The sequence below is a fragment of the Dysidea avara genome, chromosome 4, assembly GCF_963678975.1.
Source record: "Dysidea avara chromosome 4, odDysAvar1.4, whole genome shotgun sequence".
In the NCBI taxonomy this organism is placed as follows: domain Eukaryota; kingdom Metazoa; phylum Porifera; class Demospongiae; order Dictyoceratida; family Dysideidae; genus Dysidea; species Dysidea avara.
This window is the reverse complement of record NC_089275.1, coordinates 3,395,328-3,416,185: the sequence shown is the minus strand read 5'-3', so window position 1 is coordinate 3,416,185 and position 20,858 is coordinate 3,395,328. Positions and strand designations below refer to the sequence as shown.

The following is a 20,858-nucleotide window of genomic DNA, read 5'->3' as shown; positions in this document are numbered from 1 at the left end:
TATACTGCCCGCTTTCAATTAAACAGAGCACGTGACTATGCATAGTAGCTGTGATGTAGCTATGCGCATAAAATTGTTTCCGTTTCAATTTGCTCGGCGGAGTGCATGTTCATGCAGTGCAATAATAGCTATTTCAGTAACCGGCTCGATACGTAACAATCTTTATCGCTGTTAAGATACTACATGGCAAGCAATCTCGTATGCAGCGAACCAAAAAAGCAGTGCATCAGTAGAACAACGCGCTATCGGCTTAGGAAGGAGAGCAAATGCATCTCGAGCGATTTCGATGATAGCACTCATCGAGAGCTCGAGGCTACGGAATATGACGATAGTACATTGCAAGATTATTACGATCATCAGACAGGCCATAACCTTGATGGTAGCTTTCATAATCCGATTGACCACCATCAAAGCTGTATAGTTTTAGATGAGGCTGGAGATAACCACTTAGCGAACCACTCCTATTGTATAGATTGTAGAGAACCAGACTACCACATGTACTACAGTGATGACACTGAGAGTGACAATGATGATATCAATGACACTGACACCAATGCTGACGTCCACATATCTGAACCAACAGTAACCAACCTGGAACTATTTGAAGGTTCTTCACTTAATACATTAACAAGCAATGTGCTTATATTGAAATATAGCATGAAACATAAGTTGACTAATGATGCACTAGCAGACTTGTTAAAGTTGCTTAAGCTTCACTTACCTACTCCTAATCATTGTGCAGAGTCAGTGTATTGTTTAAGAAAGTCATTAGATCAATTTGTTACTGGCTATGTACACACAACTCATTACTTTTGCAGCAGCTGCACAACTGAAGTAGAAGTGAACTGTGCACTATGCCCTAATTCTGACTGTGAGGCAGCTTTAGTCAGCAATGACAGTCGGTCATCATTTATTGAGATCCCAATAGAGCAGCAATTAAAAAAGATCATCAAGAGTGAGTTGATAACTATACCATCAAGTGATACCATAGATGACCGAATGTTGAAAAATCACCCTTATGGGTGCAATCGCCACCTCAATTCAAAACACCAAGTTTAATTGTAAAACATTGTACTTAATCATTAAATTTTTACTGTACGCCGGCATGCATACATGCATTACATTTATGCATGATGTATATTATTGGTATTGCTAGGAAACTATTCTCTAATTGAAGACACATTTCATAAAGCATTGGATCATATCTCAATGGATAAGTATACAGATATAACCTCTGGAGACTTGTACAAAAATCTAGTGTCAAGTAATACAGCAAAAGGGATCAAAAACTATATTACATTGTCACTTAATACAGATGGCATTCCAGTTTTTCATTCATCTGGCTACTCATTCTGGCCTCTATACTTATCCATAAATGAGCTACCCTTCAAACTGAGGTATACATGTACTGTATGTGAATATATATTCTTATAGTTTGTATGTATGACTATACTGTAAACTATACTTAAATGCATTTGCTGAATATTATATTAACAGATGTACAAGTACTAATTTTAATTAAACTGCTCATTTTTGTTTATAATTATGTGTTTGATATATGATTTATTGTAGATTTGTTCAAGAAAACCGTGTATTTGCTGGGTTGTGGTATGGATCTGTGAAGCCCGACATGACAATATTTTTGAAACCAGTTGCCAAAGAGTTACAGAAGCTTCAACAAGAAGGCTAGTTATAAATAATGTCCACTGAGTGTGTGCTCGTGCATGTGACTTTAGAAAATTGGTCATGATATATGTCACATTTTACCAATTGCAGTATATTATGTAGTTGCCTGCATGTGTTTGCTACATACTGTAGGTATTGTTATTAACCAGTCTCAGCTTGTCTGGAAAGCGTTTCTACTGTGCTTTGTGTCAGATTTGCCAGCAAAAGCATTGGTGTTAAACTTCATTCAACTTTGATTTAATGGATACTGGGGATGTAGTAGATGTTTGCAAAAAGGTTATGAAACATAAGTGTGTATATAGATATGTCCAATACAATGTTTATGGTAGGCATTAGTCCATGCACATTGACCTGAAACTCATTAAAGCATAAATGTAGTTAGCTAACTGCCTGTTTTGCATAAATGATTTTAGCCTTACTCAGACTCATTTAGTGCAACCACATTACAGTGGGTACTTTTTGTAATAAATTTAGTTTACTTGCTGACTGACGTCCATGCATGTGTCAGTATTTCCAAGCAAAATAATTCATGTGCATGCATAGCTACACAAATACGTTTTCATGAATTATAGGTTGCAGAATAAACTGTGACGGTAGCAGTGGTACCATTCAAGTATATCCATATATAGAAGATGATCCATGTGGACCACCACGGACTCACCAAATGACCATTGATGTAGCTACAACCTCAGATAGCCCAGATTCCACAGTACGTTCTAAAACAATTGTTCAAGAATAATGCTGTCATTTATAGAGATGTGGAGTAAAGGGACCTTCATGGCTAGGAGCAATTCCATGCTATGATATCATTCGTGGTAGTGCAGTGGACTACATGCATGCCACTTTGTTAGGTGTATGTAGACAGGTGTTAAAGCTGTGGTTAGAATCAAAGCACAGCAAGGAGCTCTGGTATATTGGCAATAAATTTGATGATTTAGACAAACGGCTTTGCACCATTAAACCACCTGTTGAAATCAAAAGAACTCCGCGGAGTCTTAAAACTACCAGGAAATTCTGGAAAGGTATAAAATCATGTACTACTAGTAATAAACCCACAAATAATACTCAATAACTGCATCATTGCATGGCCAGCACAATTCATGTTGTCAAGGATGTGGTTATTATTTTAGTGGGTACTGGAAATTAATCAGCAGCCATACTACATATAAAGTTGGTTTCAACAAACAACCATGACTTGGTACAAGTACAACCAAGGGTTAATAATATCAGTATGGTAGACAGAGTAATGTACCCAACTGCTGTATATATATATATATATATTATACATAGTCTTAGGAAAATGTACCCATAAAGTCAAAAGGCTTTTAAGCTTTCTATATTAGACTGGATAGCTTTGTATTTGACCACACATTAGCTCAAAGCCTTTTGAGTTTTGACAAACCTTTGACCCCCTTCCTTACTGAAACCATTTAACAAAATTCATTTTGTGTGGGATCATCTTTTGCACCTACCACATCATTAACTCTTGCTAATATATAGAGAGGGACTGTCAACCTTGCTTATTACCTCTTGGTACAACTGTGTGCACAACAGCTATTTATCACTTTCGGTTCATTGTTAGCTGCACAACAAGCCTGGGTGTAGTTTATATTATACTGATTGTCTTAGCATGGTTCCTGCTAATTATGTTCATGCAGTGGTTGGCAGTGTTTTAGTTATATGATTATGGTACTATGTAAGCCATACAAACTATCATTAAAGTTGCTACATAACGCCCATATGTAGAGACGTTTACATTATATAGTGTACTAGCAAAATGATGACATAATAATGTTGCTGTTTCTAGCTCATGAACTCCGTGCATGGCTTTTGCACTACTCTCCATTTGTATTGTACGGTCTGATTGATAAAAATTATTATGAACATCATCTACTTTTTGTCGAAGCTATTTATTTGCTACTTAAGGATGTTGTCAGGATGTGTGATATAAGGCAAAGTTCTTTGTTGTTAAATAAATATTATTACTTGTTCTCTACTTTGTATGGTAAGTGCCTACACAAAAATAGCCTATATACAAAGGCACATTAATTTGCTCTCTTTACATAGGAAAACACCACATGTCAGCAAACGTACATTCAATGTTACATCTTCCTGAAGTTGTCAGAGGTTTAGGTCCACTCTTCGTAAATAGTTGTTTTCCTTATGAAACTGCAAACGGTGACATCCTTAAGCTTTTTCATGGATCACAAGGAGTAGAGAAGCAGGTAAGCTAAGGGTGGTATATTTATAAAAGTACTTACAATTAATAAACATACAAACAGGTAGTAAAGAGAGTACGTGACATGCAAATGTTATCGGATACTGCAAGACTGACTCTTGTACCAGACAGCCATGAACTGGATTTGTATTTAAGAATGCACTCAAAACAGAGACACAATATGTAAGTGCTTTGCCATAAATAACAATTTCATGTTTTTTGTTGTGGATTTTGCAAATCAAACAAAATTTCAACAACAATGTACATACATTTCCACACAAACTGAAAAATGACCTAATTCTTAGGAGACATTGGGCACTATTAATCCTATAACCTTGTCTTAAAATCATGAAATCTGCTTTTAGAACAGGACTAGTGGGAGTAACACATAGGCTAACCGTACGTACTGTTATACTTATAATATCTTCTTATACATTCGCTTAGGAAAGGAAAGGTTTTAGTGACAGATAAAATATTCCTCATTGGTAATCCATGCAGAGATTCTGACTTACAACCACTAGAATTAGACTTACTAAGACAGAGTGGGATAACATTGTCAGCTTACAACTGTTACCCTCACTTGTACCTACTAAACACTTGTCGAACAGTAACAACATGTTCAGCTTCAAAGGCTAAGAAAAGAATAGATTACTGCATCATGTATGAAAGAGATGATGGTGTCCACTATGGTTTGCTACAAAAGTTGGTCATGTTATCACTTGGATGCTTTGCAGTTATAATACCTCTTCTGGAATCAACAGAAAATCTTTGCAGCGGTTGGATTTCAATGAACAACTTCCATAATCATTATAGACCGTGCCATCCACCAAGGTCAGTCACAGCTTCAAGTACTACCTGCCTTTGACTTTATGATTTTTATCTAGAGTTGAAGATACCATTCTTATAGATACATCAAGAATCATAGACAAGTGTATTTACATAGATGCACAAAATGAACTTAACCTTGTTTTTGTAAGCATGTTTCCTAACAGTATGGAATATGAGTAATGTGCATAAACAATTCTGTTATGTAATAGTAGATCATTGAAAAGTTTTAAAAAGTACCTTCATGAAGCTGTACATATGCTCATAGTTTGAAGCCACAATATGCACTGTCTGGCTACAGACCTTTCACATTGCTATGACTCCTTTAACATAGAATAGTGGAACATGTATGTACCATGTCATTACCATGTTTCCTGTATTACAAGCCTACAACAGACCCACAACAGACAAGTTTAAGCTGTAACAGTTCTGTAACCAGGTAGTCTTTTTCATATGGGTACTGACTTTGAGAACATCTAAGCTGCCTTGTTAAGTGACATTTACAGTTTACGTATACAAAAAACTCCAATCCTGAATTGCAACAATGGCTATTTAATGATGTCTACTCACCAAACTGCACTTCTAAAGAATTCTAAACTAAATAGCTACACTAGTTTTTGAACCCACAATGTAAACTTAAAGCCAGTCAAATATACAATTAAAGGCAATACAATTGGAATCACACAGCACTTCCATACTGTTTAGTAGTTCCCCCCTAAAATAAATGGAGCACGCCAAAATGTTGTCATTATAACCATGATAGAAACATCACACGTGACAAAAATCACCTTTATGAAATAGCCTTAGTACACCACCTAACATCAAATCCAAGAAAATATTTACAGAAGGGAAACTACTGATTTTTTAAATCGTCCACCTTGATTTTTGGTATGCCACTCTGCCTGATTGCAGTAACAAGGCTAGAGGCTAAATTCAGTACACGGCCACTATTTCACAAGTACAAAGAAAAATTTGGAATTTTCAACTAGAGTAGGGACCATAGCACATCGATAAAAAGTACTGAAATAAGGTGGAGTAGGCACGATATTAAATCACAGTAAAACAATAAGAAGTATTATATCCCTACTGTGCATTTCCATTATGGTATCTTGAGCACAGTAGGGATATAACACTTCTTACTGTTTTACTGTGATTTAATATCGTGCCTACTCCAACTTGTTTTAGTACTTTTATCGATGTGCTATGGTCCCTACTCTAGTTGAAAATTCCAATTTTTTCTGTGTACTTGTTTGTTAACTTTTTTTGTAAATAATTATTACTATGACTGGTGAACCCATGCATACCACATATGAAATGGTGCCGCACACCCCAGCTATATCAATTATCATCTAAAAAGTGAAGTATCCATTACGCTTCGTTGTCAGCTATGTTCAACCGGTTACACAGCATTTCAGATCAAGAACTGTTCGAAAAGCACCTCTGCAATCCATGCATATACCGAAAGAAAGAACTGGTGCCACGCGCCCCAGTTATATTAATTATTGTCTGAAAAGTGAAGTATCCATTACATTTCTTTGTCTGCTATGTTCAACCCGTTACACAGCAGTACCTGTCCGAAAAGCACCTCTGCAATGAAAATAGCCACTGCGAAAAATACGGACGATTTCCGTTACGAAGAGAAGCCATCACGTGCTACCACCAAATCGACACTTTTCGCTGTCAGCAAAGATGAATGGGATGCAAAGGAAGAATGCATTGTACATACTGCGATATGCCAAAAGGCACCTGTCGGGCCGAAGCGACATCGAACAGTGAAAAAATCAAGCCCGTACGTAGCCTTAGCCGATATCAAGTTACGCTTGTCTGAAGGTATCAGGCAGTCAATCAGTCTGACAATCAGTCAATACAAAATTCCATTAAATAAATTATTTTTAAATTCCGTAGCAACTTACTTGTTGAAAGCGTTTTGGGTCAATCTGGAAGTTTCTTTGGGCGTAACCAATACTGCCTCATCGTTGTCAGGGTAAATTGAGGCTGGTTTTTGGGTGATATTATTCCGTGGGCCACGCCTACTCCTTTGTGGTCCCTACTATACAGTAACTATCGTACTGTATGATACCACAATAACAAACTCACAGTCTCACATGTGGCATGTACCTTTTCTGGTTCCAACAAGTGTCTGCTTTTCATGCTTTGCCTTTCCTTTTATCTTCATATAGTTGTCTTCTTTTTCATGAAAGCAAATCATACCAATGCATTTATTTTTCCATACTGGCACTTTCCTTATTTAGATACCATAAAATTATTTGAAATGCTTTTGTAGTGTAAGAAGGAGTAGATACTTGTAGTTGCACTTATAGTGCAACCATGCATGTCCGAACACGCTGCCACACCATTAATAATCAGGGCTGCATGACCATGATCCTTAATGATCAATCTACAATCAGTTGTATACTTTTGCTGTAGAAAACAAGACATGGAAACCATACTTCATAGTCTGTTGTGTAGCTCGTAAACTCAAGATAAGCATGAGAGATTAAAACACTTTAAGTATTATCTTGTAATTTATTGCTGGATTTTTAAATCAATTGCACTATTTTTTTGTTACAGTGTACCATACATTAATTGACTGTGACTACTTTATCCACATTGTTGGCCCACCCATAAGACTAATCTGAGGTTATTCAGTTAGAAATGGCTACTGTTGTGACACCAAAGGTTTCAGTTGAAGTGATGTCTATTAAAACTACTGTGGTTATGAGGTTATGTACCTACCCAGTCACTAAATGAAACCATAATTAGAGGCAATACAGTATAAGAATGTTGTTACCTTGACATTAAACAGATAGGTATATATACACATATTGCAGGTGTAACAACAGAACTGTTTTGCACATCAATGAACATTAATAAATATATCTAGTACTACTAGGTACCCACCTCCCATGTTGTTAACACTTAATCTGTTGCATTGTCATTGCTTTGCAGTTAATGGTCCTTATAAATGACCTGTTTTATGATACATTGGTCCTTGTTTACAGTGCAACCATATCTATGTTATGCATAACTTTTTTTGTGCTATGCTTGTATTACTAGGCAGTGTGGTAAGGTTGCCGACAGTAATCTACACCTGTACATGCACAATGATATTATTGATGCCACTGGTATTGCACCACCATCCAGTTTTGTAACTGATGTACTACAAAAGGAATAGAGATTATGTTTAAAGTTCTTAATAAAATTCTCAAAAAAGGCCATTTTAGTGTATGGTACTATGATGGTTTTTTAAGCAGTGTTTTAGTGGGGGCACCCTGGTGACGAATCTAGAAACAAAAGTAGAAATGGAAGGCTTATAGGACAAAACATGGCAAATAAGGCCAAAAAAGTTTCAAAGAAGCCAACAAAATAAGTCAACAAATCACCTAATGAGAGTACAATGATAATATGCAAAACATTATCTTGGACCAAGTGAATGATGTGTGTGTGTGTGTGTGTGTGTGTGTGTGTGTGTGTGTGTGTGTGTGTGTGTGTGTGTGTGTGTGTGTGTGTGTGTGTGTGTGTGTGTGTGTGTGTGTGTGTGTGTGTGTGTGTGTGTGTGTGTGTGTGTGTGTGTGCATGTGTGTGTGTGTGTGTGTGCTCATTCCACGTTATATCACTTGGGTGTTTTAGATGCTTTATGCTGATTACAAACTGAAACCACAAAATACGTAGCCTGCTAATGACATTGCTCCATATAAGGTACGTAAAGTTGGACATCACGTACCCTAGGGTTCTTTGGCAAAGTTTAGACATCTAAGATCATTGACAATAATTATTGGTATTGCAGATCACTATGTGATCCTATCAGTCATACTACTTCCAATAGATTTCTTTTTTGCAGTGAAAGAAAAAGTGATGATGCTATTCACCTTGCTCCCAGGGACATACCACTATGTAAATACCGTAGAGTCTGGTTGTTAAGCACACGTATATATTATTAAGCACATAATATTACCTATTAAGAGCATACCCATTTCTCGTACTCAATCATGGTTGATAAACGCATGTGGATGAACATGTAACTCCAACCTATACAAGAGAAGAATGCTAGAGATTTGCTAATAGTGTACAGCACGAAGTTTCACGAAGTACAAAGCCAAAATATGTGCCTTTACTGTACTTACTAAGTGAAGCGGTCTTCTGTTGTATGCTTGACACAAAGGATTCAGTGCACAAAAACTGGACTCAAAATACCGTATAGCCTAAACATTTTGAGGGGGAAATTTTCGCTGATTTTGTGGTTTTGGGGGTTACCAGCAAAAATTTTAGCCTTGAAATATTTAGACCTCCATATAATCTAATACATTTTGGGAGGGTTTGCAAATCCGCGAAAATTTTATTTTAGCAACATTGCTTAACCTCGAAATATTTGCCTCTCGAAACATTTAGGCTATATGGTATTGGTACGTGTAATGACTACAGTTTATACCACCCCAAGAGAGTGAATCTATAATAATCACAACAATTTATATTTATTAGACGCATGCACTTAACAGCTATTAATCACAATTTTTTGTTTTCGTGAACTTTCATTAGACATATGCGCCTAACAAGCAGACTCTACGGTATTGTTTTATTGAGAAGAGTAAAGCTTCATTGTTCCATTTATTGAATACTGAATATGTCCAACTTCCTCTGCCTTTCTATGATGTTGTCTGATCAAACTTGATTTAATTGTTTCTCATCCACAAAAATTCGGATTTCCATGCGGGTGGAAGTTCATTTTTCATTATTCATTATTAAAGAAAATACTCCAAATCAAGCTGTCTGTTACTATAAAGGTTAGCTACAGCCTTTTAATTAGTAGTAGTTATGTTTTACCACCATTTGTGAGGTGCAAGTGAACTGTAAAATGATAGTCAGCCTCCTTGGAACCAAAATACATGTGTGCGTGATTGATAACAGCAATAATGAACTTAGAGGTGTGGGGTAAAAAGGGATGTGGGTGGGGATGAGAAACAATTAATCAAGTTTGCCTGGCCCAAGTTGTAAAACAATAAACAGATGCCCTGCCCCTGTTGTTGCTGTGATTTTGGGTGCTTCTTATCATAATTAATAATGAAAAATGACTGCCCACTCGCATCAAAAATTGATACTAATGGGAAAATACGGGTCTGGATTCGAGTCTACTACTCATATCAAAACATATGTATGGGATTTGTTCGAGTCTACTACTCAGTTTGCCTGGCCTAATATTGAAGGTTCTAATTAAGCCACTCTCTCAGTATAGGAACTACAACAGACCCCACCTAAATACAATCTAAAGTAAAAAAAAGCAGTTTGGGATCAAGAATATATTCAACATAACATCTAAGAATCTGTTGTGGTTGCCGTGTGGTTGTCATTTTTTATTTTATTATTACCAAGTCTACCAGTTGAGCACTGGAGGGTTTGCACAGAAGGCAGAGCCTGTACGAGGTGCTTCACCACTAGCCAAGGGAACCTAAGCGAAAATCATAATTAAGCCGGCTACACAGCTAGGAGACATGCCACACAACTATATAGTAACATTGATCAGATCATAGATAGTATATTCTATGGTACGTAGAATATACTATCTATGACCAGACTAGGTTTACAATTACCTTTCTTATTAACGCCTGAGTCTAAAAATCAACACTCCACACAGCAGTCAGCGGTTCAACCTCGGGTTCAACCAAGGAGTTCAACTCCTCGTTCGTCTATGGTCTCAGTTAGGCACTATTCTATAAGCGCCCTGCGCGTTAGGAGGGTCTGGCTACAGGGCTACGCGAGACTCGGCGATTTGCAATATTGATCAAGATACTGATTGCTACAACATACCATAGAGAACACAGTGAGCATAGAGAACACAGTGAGTAACTAGAAAGCAGAGAGGAGTGAGCCCTGAATCGCGATTCAACTACCGTGTTTCCGCCTTGTTTCACTGATTGCATCTTAAGGATTACAGTAAGTACGTAATTAGGGTTGCATTGTAAAAATCGACGTTTTGCTATTACACTGCTGTCAGTTTCATGTTGGACTAACTCTCTACAGCTGCACAGGATTGGGGGTCATATGGAACCCTCTATTGAGAGATCCTCAATACTGACATAGATGCTTATTAAATAACATAATAAGAAGTTTGCAGAGATTTGCTCCAGTTCACTGGTTAAATTTGAATCGTTTCTATAAGGCCACTCCATGAAAATTCCTTGTTTCCCATTTCGTTGACCTCAAAATTACACGCATATGGGTGTTTCATTATCCATTATAGATATTTCCACTGATTATCGAAATTCATAACTAACTTACTGGTGAGAATACAGTAGAAATATTTAAACTAAGAACCTGAACAGTGAAAAGCTAGCTAAATGGGCTTTCTGAATGTTAAACTAGTTACTGCTATGCAATCACAGGACAGATAATGAATAAATGTTCAGTTGACTGCAAAAATGAATGACCATGTGGGAAGACGATGAATTTTCTTGAGTGGTCTAATCTGTTGACGCCTTATACTGAGGGGTAGGTAATGACCTGAATTTTGTAGGTCATGATCACCTCAAGAACAGCTCTCAGCCAACAGGATGATACCAAATGAAGGTTGGTATGCAAAAAAATCCATTTGTCGACAATACACATTGACTCAATCATCTGCAAAACATTTTTATGGAGCATTCTGACAATTCTTATATCCTGTGACATGTTAGCAGATTCATTGCCAGATTGTCTCCTATACTTAAACGATTCTAACAAGCCATGTAGTGAACACTGATAGTGTAAACTATAGCTTGTCAAAATGATGCCAAAGTCAGTGGTTGAATAAACAACTTTCCATAATTAATCCAGAAACTTTGTATGCTTACAACAAAAGTTCAATGCTCCATCATGAATTGCTACTACAGTCTACGGAAGATTCATTTTATCATGCAACAAAAACAATAATATATTTTTGCAGCTGCTTAATTGCTTTGATCTTAATTGGACTAATCACCTAATTTGTTCCGAACTTTTTAAACCAAACTTTATGTAGTTGTGATGCTGGTTTTATTAATTCACAAATAATTGTGTCAATCATACAACAGTCACAAATTCTCTATCTACGATCCCTAAATATTGTCAGCAAGACAGTGTTCAATCTTTCTCCTGGCATGAGACCGCTTCCCGCACTTTCCATGACTGTCTGCTCTGCTCCATGTCTCTCCAGATCACTTCATACCTTACAACTTCCCCCATTTTTCCAAGCTGAGCCTTCAGGGCAAAATGTTTTTCAAAACCTGGCAGGTAACTTCACAGTACATCCACTCCTACAGAAGTAGTGGACCTGGAATGTGATAAATCAGTGGAAACAGCCTCTGGCAAATTGACAACAGATACTTCCTGTTGTGCAGACCCTTGTACATGTGGCTTTTTCTTCCTTACTTGTTTCTTTTCTTAAGCTTCCCTGAGTGTCCCACCCAGGGGGTGGCTTTAGCCATCTCCAGTAGTCTGTACTTTGACAGCCGTTGGAAACATTCCTCTCTTCAGCATTTTCATCATCCTTCGACACAGTGACAGCTTTAGTAGTAGTCAATGACTTAATCCCAAATGGTCCCTTGTAGGCTCTGTCTAACCGAAACCTTTGTTCCACATTCATTACAAAATCTCCATTCTTATAACTCTACATCTTTAGCCTCTTTATCATAATATTGTTTCTGTGTCCTTTGTGCAGTTTAATTGCTCTTCTTTGCTAATTTTCGAGCATGTTTCAGCTCTCTGGCTAGCTGTTTCCTGATGTCAATTTCTAACACAGGGTACCTGACTTGGGGCATATTAAAACATAATGCTCTGGTAGATTTGATATGCACCAAGGTGTTTTACTTGATGAAGAGTAGAGTGTGGTGTTGTGTGGATTGTAACAACATAGGACCAAATTTTCTTGTCCCAATCCTTATCCGTTTGCTCACTAGCTTCTGCAACATCTGTTTTAATGTTCTGTTCAAACATTCAACTAAACCATCGGTCTGAGGGTGTCCTTCTGAGGTAGGCAGTTGATCTAGCTGTGCTGTTTCCATTGTGCAGAAACTCTGCTGTCCTATCATGTATTATTCACATTGGTATTCCATGTTTTCAGGTTAATAGGTCTAACAAACACTTTGGTACAGTCCTGGCCTTCCTATTTACTACTGCATAGTTGCTCAGATAGTTTTGGAAGACTAAAGCGTGTCTGTTTCAAGATAGACTGCAAAATGTCCAGTGAAACATGAGTCATGGTGCTCATCCAGAATCTTCCCCCTCAGGTGGCTGAGGACTACTGAACAGCGTCGTCCTGGCATGTCTGTCCCCTTGTAATACAAGATGTCATCCACAATACAGCATCCCTTCTTGCATTGAGTCAATATGTGTCGGGATTCATTAGGATCTTCCCTGTCTCTGGTGGTCAATCAGCTTGGTCAAGACAGAATCTTGTCTCTGTTCTTGTTGCACCTGTTCCATACCGGATCTGGCACTGGCTGTCACATTTACCACTACACCATCTTGTGCAATTGTCTGCTGTTCAGTAAACTGCTCATCTGGTAATGAGGCTCTGGATAAAGCATTAGCAGCATTAACATACCAGATTTGTGCTCAGGGGCACAGCCAGGGCGGGTTCGGATTTTTCGGATGAACCCCCCTTTCAGAAGCAGAATTTTTATAAATTGAAAATCACACCAAATCTTTTCGCCCTGAGCTCTCCAGTAGCTACATGCACACTGGTGCGACTCTGTACTATTTTTGAGGATCACATCTCATTATTTTAAAAGCTGGATCAACGATGAATCAAGTAATGCATCATGTGATCAATTGTGGCTGGATCTGCAAGAACCCCATATGTTAGCACATTTTTCAAATTTAAATTGTCTTTATCTAGATAGCCAAAGGAATGGTCAACCAAAGTTTCAGCTATAGAAGCCTTGAACTTTCGAAGATACAGTGCTACAAACTGGCAACAAATGAAGAGCATGTACTGGTGGATTTATGTACCAAGTTTGCTGTGAATCTGAGGAATATCCAAGTGTTTATTCACGTAAAAAAAAATCAAACTTCTGTCACAGCTACAGGGTAAACCGAGTATAGGAATAACATTTTTCACAGCTTGGCTGTTTTTGTGTGGATATATACATGACGAATGTTTTGTCACATGTTGTGGGCATGTGATGTGCATAATATATTGGAGTACAAGCCAAGTCAACAGGAGGACAAATAATGTATAGTCTACCTGGGAGAAAGTATTGCGAACTATAAGGAATTGGAATGTGCCCGTCTGCTAAGAAATTCAGTGAAGTTGGCTGTCAGTATAATATTATGTCAGTGTCTAGATTAGTATTATAATAGGTTTATAGTTTCTATAAGCTGCATAAACAGCAGTGTGTAGGTGCTAGATGCACAAACAGCACCTTTTGATGTCACTGCCCAAGGATACATTTTGTGTATGCATCATTTTTGTTCAAACGTGGTTCAGGGGAAGTGCCCATACTTTCCCCCAAAAAGTATTTGTGCACTTAAAACTCCAAACCCCCTTCCGGAAAATCCTGGCTACGCCCCTGGTGCTCCAGTTTCATCTTCGGCAAGAACCTGGCCAACCTCTGATACCATCATGCAAACAGCCCTTGGTCTGACTCCTTAAATGCACCAGGAATGCACTGACTAATGCCTGGTGATCCATGTATACAGTAAACTCATTTCCAAGCAAGTACATTTTGAAATGTTGTACAGAGTACACTATGTCTAACTCTGCGGTGAGTTTCTGCTGGGTTAGTTTGCCTACTGGCATAAGCAATAGGGTGCCTCTGGCCTTGATCATCCAACTGTTCTAACACAGCACTAAAACCCTATGAGCTAGCATCAGTCCATACATAAAAAGGCTTCGACAAATCAGGTGGACAACACAGGTGTTGTTGTTAACCTCTCTTTAAAGCACTTTTCACAACCATCACACTCCAATTAAACTGCACAGTTCCTCCAGTAGTAGCGTCCTTCCTGGTTAGGGCTGTCTGCAGCTTAGCCACAGCAGCTAGATTTGGCACATGCCTTCTATAAAATTCACGAGTCTCAGAAAGCCCTTCACATCTCTACAACACTGGGGTGGACAGCTTCTACCTTAGGACTCGGATATTCTACATGCTCTTGTGCAAAGGCACACTTACTAGGTCTAAGTCTCAGCCCAGCCTCCTTTAGTCTTGTCAGTACCTTCTCCATGTGTTCTAGATGCTAATGGAAATACCTGGACACAATTAACAAAATTAATGATCATCTAAGTATACAAAAACAAAGCTCCATACATTACAATTGAATAGTTGATTCATTACATGTTGGAACGTCGCAGGAGCATTTGTTGATCCAAAAGGCATCCTCCGATACTGCCATGTAGCACGTAAATGCTGTCTTACACTTAGAATCAGGATCCATCCTTATCTGGTGATACCCCTTCATCAAATCCTGGGTAATGAACAACTTGCCATTCTGCCTACCAACTGTGCTGATCAAGTCATCAATTCAATGAATGGGGTAATAATCTGGGATTGTGTCAGTGATACCCCAATAATCAACACACACCCAGTAGTCTTTCTTTCTGACCAATACTAGTGCTGATACATACAGACTAGATAATTGTTCAATGCGACCTGTTGCCTCCAGCCTGGTCAACTGTGCTTCCAGCTCTGCACGTAAATCATATGGCAATTTACGAGACTGAAGGGAATTGTTTCCTTCATCTCTATCTTGTGTTGTACATGAATAATTTTGTCTTGCCAAGTTCACCATCAATAGGGCAAACACCGGGTGTTTTGTCAATAAAAGCCATGTCAGCATTTGCTTCTCATCTGTTGAACAATCCTCTCCCATTCTCTTACATATCCTCACGGATGTATCAGGTACTAATGCCTCAGGATCAGCTTGGTCCACTGGGCTCACTTCCTCAATTTTACTCACCACTGTACCCTCTTGCCAATGGATATTCTACTCTACTACTATTCCAATCGGCCACCATCACTAGTGGTTTGTCTTCATCTTGCTGTCATAATTGTTTAAAATCACAACCAAACTGGGCCAATATTATACATTCACTTGGTGGCAAAAGACCAATGGAAAATTGCCTCTTAACTGGAGTTTATTTCAACACAAAATTCCTTGATCTGCTAGGGGCCCAGATGGAGGTCCTTCGTGACAGTAATGTGCAACGCACTTGTTAATGACACTGAAGGTTGTGACTCACCATGGGGTGTACCTCGATTCCATTAGCATGCATTACTCTAAACCCAAGACCCTACCTACGTAGTTTGAATTAATACTTTCATTGAATTTATGTACACCAGCAAAACAACTGCACCTATAAATTATATGGCCTTAAAAAGTCTGGGTGAATTAAAGTTGGTGACCAAATAATGGGTGCAAGTGCCAGTCAAATTGTAATAAGCATCATCAAGTCATTACAAAATTGATACCATCTCAAAAAATATCAAACCAGGGGCCTCCACACCTATACGCCCAAACCCTTTCCCACTCTGTTGCTACTGTTAGTTGTTCACCTCACTTATTCTGTGCCCTATAAATGAAACTTCTAGTTTTACTGCACCAGAATATATATGTATATATACTGACCAAAAATATCACCCAAAACCAGCATCACAATACCATCCAAAATGTCTGGACAAAGTTACCAATGACCTGTCATTAATTGTGGTTGTCCAGTCACATTCAAAATGTACTTCAGCATGCAAAGATTCTAGGGGGGTCTGGGAGCATGCCCCTCCACGAAAATTTTTAATTACAATTTCTGAGATCACATCTGGAAGCATTTTAAAAGGGTAGGTTTAGTCTGTGAATCACTTACAAACATTTACCATATACGGAATTACAGATGTATGATTAATTGTCACTGGATTTTGGAAAAACTATCCGAATTGCACATTAGAAGTTTCAAGATAAACGGCTTTAAAGAATTCAAGTCAGCATAACTTGCCAAGGATAGCAAGCATGCATATGAAATTCACACAAAGATGCATAAATCATTTCTACTGCCCAGATTCGGCAGTAGCCAATTAATGCGTGCCAATGACGTTCACACAAATCGCCTTGGCAACACAATGCTTTTGTTCGAATTGAAGTGCAATCATCTGACGTAACAAGCATTATGTTCGTTGTCTAAATGAATTCCTTTTGAAATGATTCGGTACAGTGTATTTGTATTTCACCAGACCCTTACTTTTTACGAAGGGCAGGCGGCACCAGACTAGGCTGGCCATGGTTTATTTCAGTTAAACCATGGCCTTGATATCTGGTGAGGTAACATTGGTTTGTTTTTATAAGAATCCTGGCAGCATTTGATTGTGGGAGTTTATTATTGCTCGCACGATGAAAACCATGAAGTCAATTTTCCATCCTACAGCACTCAGACGGAGGCAATTCGACTCCCTTACCACCCTATGAATTGACAAACGAAAGTTCAAGGTGAGAACTAGTGGCATGGGTAATTTACAAGTGCTTGTCCATGTATTTGATTGTGTACCACGCCCACTTTTCGTATATCATGAGGTAACCACTCTATAGCGAAGCCTACCCCTCTAGATGTTTAGAAAACTGTGTAAACAGTGTTTAAGTGATGTAGCAACTTTGAAACATTTGTAAAATTGTTAAACTGAGTGTTTCCGTGATATCCGTAGGATTTTCCCATTTATGTTAACAAATGTAGTCACAACATTAGTTGTTGCTGTCCCATAATCGAATTTCACAAGTTGGTCTATATAATGAATTCGGTGGTCGGTATCGTATTGATTTAGGTGATTAGTTGCCCACAGGCTCTTGGCCTGCATTGGAATGGTGCATATCAGTTGTATCACGTGCCCTCGTGATTTGCCTGATATGCACACCCACGCTCTCGGGCCTGACGGCCCTTGAGCTTGGGTGTACATATCAGGTAAATCACTTGGGTACATGATACAACTATTACATGTATTTTTAAACTGATAATCACCGTAAGTGATATGATGGTCATAAACAGTCATAGCTATAGCTATGTCAATAATTTCAAGCTCACAATAACTCCCAACTTAGTGAAGGCAAGGTTTAAATGTTTGTAGTGATTGTGTAAGCAATATCCATTTTTCTTTTAATCTTCAACTTAGTAGTCTCATAAAGGTTGACTTGAGCCATTGCCCTTGCAATATGTGCATATTCCATCAAGCTACTGGCTGCCTCCTTGGCCTCCAATACCATTGCTCGCTTGTGCATATCGGTTGCCGCATGATCCTTGATGGTCAAAGCAAGAGTATTGGTCATGCATTCAATAAAGGCCAGCCTATAGTTTCACATCGAGCATAACTTATCATTTAACTTCCAGCAAACTTCGCAGTCTAGCATGGTCACATGCTCCCGATCACCAGATGTTGTTTCAAACCGCAACCATCGTATTATCTGAAGACTTTTATCATTTTCAGACACTCACTTCTCCACCGTTTTTCTTCGCTACTACATGTATGCAATTTAGTGCTTCCGCAACTGTTTCCAGCTGTATCTTCACTGGTTCTCTTTTGTCTGGACAATTTGTCCAGATGAATAGAAACTTATTCAAACATTCTGTGTATTGTCTGGATAACGTCCAATTGCCAAACATTATTTCGAGCACTAATCCTAGCATCTTGGCAATATTGGTTAGTATGGCCCTAAATGCTTTCAACAGATTGCTACATTTAATATATATATATATTCAATGGAATTTTCTGACTGGCTGACTGCCTGCCTGCCTACCTGGATGTCAAACAGTGAAAAAATCAAGCCCATAGCCTTAGCCATTATTGAGTTATGTATGTTTGTCTGAAGGCATCAGACAGGCAAGCAGACAGGCAGGACGCTTCAGCCCGACAAGTTTCTTTTCGTATATCACAGTACGTATAATGCATGCATGCATCATGGACTTACCTTTGTACATTTGCCTACACCAGCAGACATACTAGTTGACATTTAATCATAATGCAGTGTAGACTGCATGGGTACAGCAGTCCCTGGTTTGAGTGAGCCTGAACATTGTTTTCAACATTTTTGTACTTTAGACACATGGTAGTGTGTTGTGCAGCTAAGGAAGCTGGCGCTCTATACTGTGGGTATATTGACAGGAAGTTTATTTCACAAATGCATAGCTCCATGACTCCTTCTTCAAAGCATACCATTTTTTCATTATACTGTAGCTGTCCGCCACATAGGGTAGGCTATAGAGAAACTTGGATTAAATTTGTACCATCCGCTTGCAATTATGGATGCTCAAATTAATTTGTGATTTTTCTTCTTCAGTGGGAGTCTACAGGTACTTTGAATTCTTTTTGCATACTTTGCAAAAATTTTTATAAGACTCAAACATCTAAGTAACTCAATTGTCACAAACTGCAGCACAAATGAGGGGCACATAAAGGTAAATTAATATCTTAAGTTTGCTGATAAAAGTAATATCCACTGAGTTAGGAATGTTTTAAAAAGATCAAGTTTTTGTCATGGATACAGGGTAGACCGAGAATGGGATTAACTTGAAAATTGGTGGACACATAGGCTGATCATCATAGCAGTGCCTTTTTAATGGTTTGAAAAGCAATGGTACAGAGTTATAAGCAAAAACTAAATAAGTGTAAAATTGTGGATCGAGATACTCTAAAGAGCAGTCATCTCAGAGTAAAAAATGTGCACAGAAAATGAAACTTACCAGGGTTTGAACCAGGAAAGTCCATATCCTTAACCACTGAATCCTGAAGCAGAATTGTAGTGATGTATACTGTGGTCAATATGGAGTGCACGTAGACCCACGTACAGCATATCAGAGGTGCCACAAGTTATAGTACACTCGGTTTGGGTCAGCACAGGGTTTACTTGATGCCATGTGTGATTACCAGTGGATGGCCCCCACCAAGCTCACCAATGAAGTTCTTGAGTCCATAATATGGAGCAAGGCACCCATAGAATTGCAGAAAGAGAATAAAGAGACAACAGTGGGGTCAGTGCAGGATTTCCTTCATAAGCTACTTAGGACAGAGGCCACTGTTCAGGAGAGGAGCTGTTGTGGCAAGGAGCGAGATGCCACGAGTCAACCAAGAAGAACAATCATTGAACACAAACCAAACAATCCTCCAGTGGTAAAGACAGGTGCAACTCAGAAGGATCAGATGAAAGAAACAGTAACCAGACAGGGGAGTGAAATGAGTCTGAAGTACACTAAGTGTTTCAATTACCAGGAGAAGGACCACCTAGCCAAAGTCTGTCTAAAGGGTAAAAAAAAAGAGTGACAATGGAAGAGCTTAGAGTAGAGGAGCCTACAGAAGAGGAACAGGCTAGCCCAGAAAACCTATCTAGCTAGGAAACTGCAGAGGAAAGCAGTAAAGTACAGAAGGACCCATGGATGCGCATGGTGACAGTTATAGACCAAAATGTAAAGATACCCCAGAACAGTCTTGTACTAAGAGATGGCCAACTTATAAGGTAGACTTTATAGTAGATGGAGTGAAAACTAGAGGTTTTCTGGACCATGGGGCACAATTATCTTTAGTGAGGAAAGAATTACTGCCAGCATTAAGACAAACCAATAATTGATCACTTCAGAAGAACCATGCAAGAAACCTAGAGATGGGCACACAGCCAGTGGTTACAGCACTAGGAGCTGTTGGACTAGTGTCTCTACAAATTCAAGTCAATAAACTGGTGTCTGCAAGGAGGTACCATGTCATGTGCTTGTGCCAGAGAAATCAACGTTGGGCACAAGACTACGATGACCTGTTATCTCAGAGCAAAATGGCACCGAGTGCTTGTGAGAAAGAGTTAGAAGAAAGGGCGAAGATGGAGAGAAATAACTTTGAAGTGCTACGAGGGAAATACAACTTGCTAGAGCAGACTATGAAGGAAGAAAGAGAGGAATTATTGTCATTAAGACGAGAACTACAACGACTCCGTCAACGCACCAACACAGATGATATTACGGACACAATGGCTGAACTACAACAAGCATTTGACAACAACAGCAAGGAGCTGGAGGAGGTGAAGAAAACAAAGGAGAGATATCGGCTAGAGAGGAATCGTTACTATCATGAGCTTGATAAACAACGACGTTCTCATGAGACAGAAAGGAAACAACAAGCAGATACTATTAAGATGTTGGAGAGTCAATGTGAACGAATGA

General features: G+C 38.7%; 2 protein-coding genes and 1 long non-coding RNA gene across 7 annotated transcripts in view; 2 read left to right on the top strand and 1 right to left on the bottom strand.

Annotated features, from left to right (window-relative positions):
• The first annotated feature begins 88 nt into the window (after positions 1 to 88).
• LOC136252410 (uncharacterized) lies at positions 89 to 5,163 on the top strand. 4 transcript variants are annotated; one of them, XM_066044843.1, is made up of 11 exons: positions 89 to 955; positions 1,157 to 1,264; positions 1,316 to 1,397; positions 1,573 to 1,685; positions 1,819 to 1,962; positions 2,259 to 2,395; positions 2,441 to 2,708; positions 3,494 to 3,911; positions 3,969 to 4,087; positions 4,349 to 4,735; positions 4,789 to 5,163. In XM_066044843.1, the coding sequence occupies exons 1-5, from the start codon at positions 184 to 186 to the stop codon at positions 1,920 to 1,922; spliced, it is 1,179 nt and encodes a 392-aa protein (XP_065900915.1). In that variant the 5' UTR covers positions 89 to 183; the 3' UTR covers positions 1,923 to 1,962; positions 2,259 to 2,395; positions 2,441 to 2,708; positions 3,494 to 3,911; positions 3,969 to 4,087; positions 4,349 to 4,735; positions 4,789 to 5,163. The 4 variants fall into 4 exon arrangements, with proteins under 4 accessions (XP_065900915.1, XP_065900913.1, XP_065900912.1 ...); XM_066044841.1 differs by having other exon boundaries at positions 1,157 to 1,397; positions 3,593 to 3,911; XM_066044840.1 differs by having other exon boundaries at positions 1,157 to 1,397; positions 4,789 to 5,162.
• LOC136252412 (uncharacterized) lies at positions 3,546 to 10,453 on the bottom strand. Its single transcript, XR_010699544.1, has 2 exons — positions 10,315 to 10,453; positions 3,546 to 3,916 (listed from the first exon to the last, which is right to left on the bottom strand). It is a non-coding gene; the product is annotated as an uncharacterized lncRNA (long non-coding RNA).
• Positions 10,447 to 20,858, top strand: part of LOC136252407 (uncharacterized) — a 38,576-nt gene continuing 28,164 nt past the window's right edge. Inside the window, exons 1-2 of one of the 2 annotated variants that reach the window (XM_066044837.1) lie at positions 10,447 to 10,657; positions 11,238 to 11,290. In XM_066044837.1, the coding sequence (XP_065900909.1) occupies positions 11,285 to 11,290 (6 nt within the window). In that variant the 5' untranslated portion in view covers positions 10,447 to 10,657; positions 11,238 to 11,284. The remainder of the gene's footprint in view (positions 10,658 to 11,237; positions 11,291 to 20,858) is intronic. The other variant, XM_066044839.1, reaches the window with a different exon arrangement.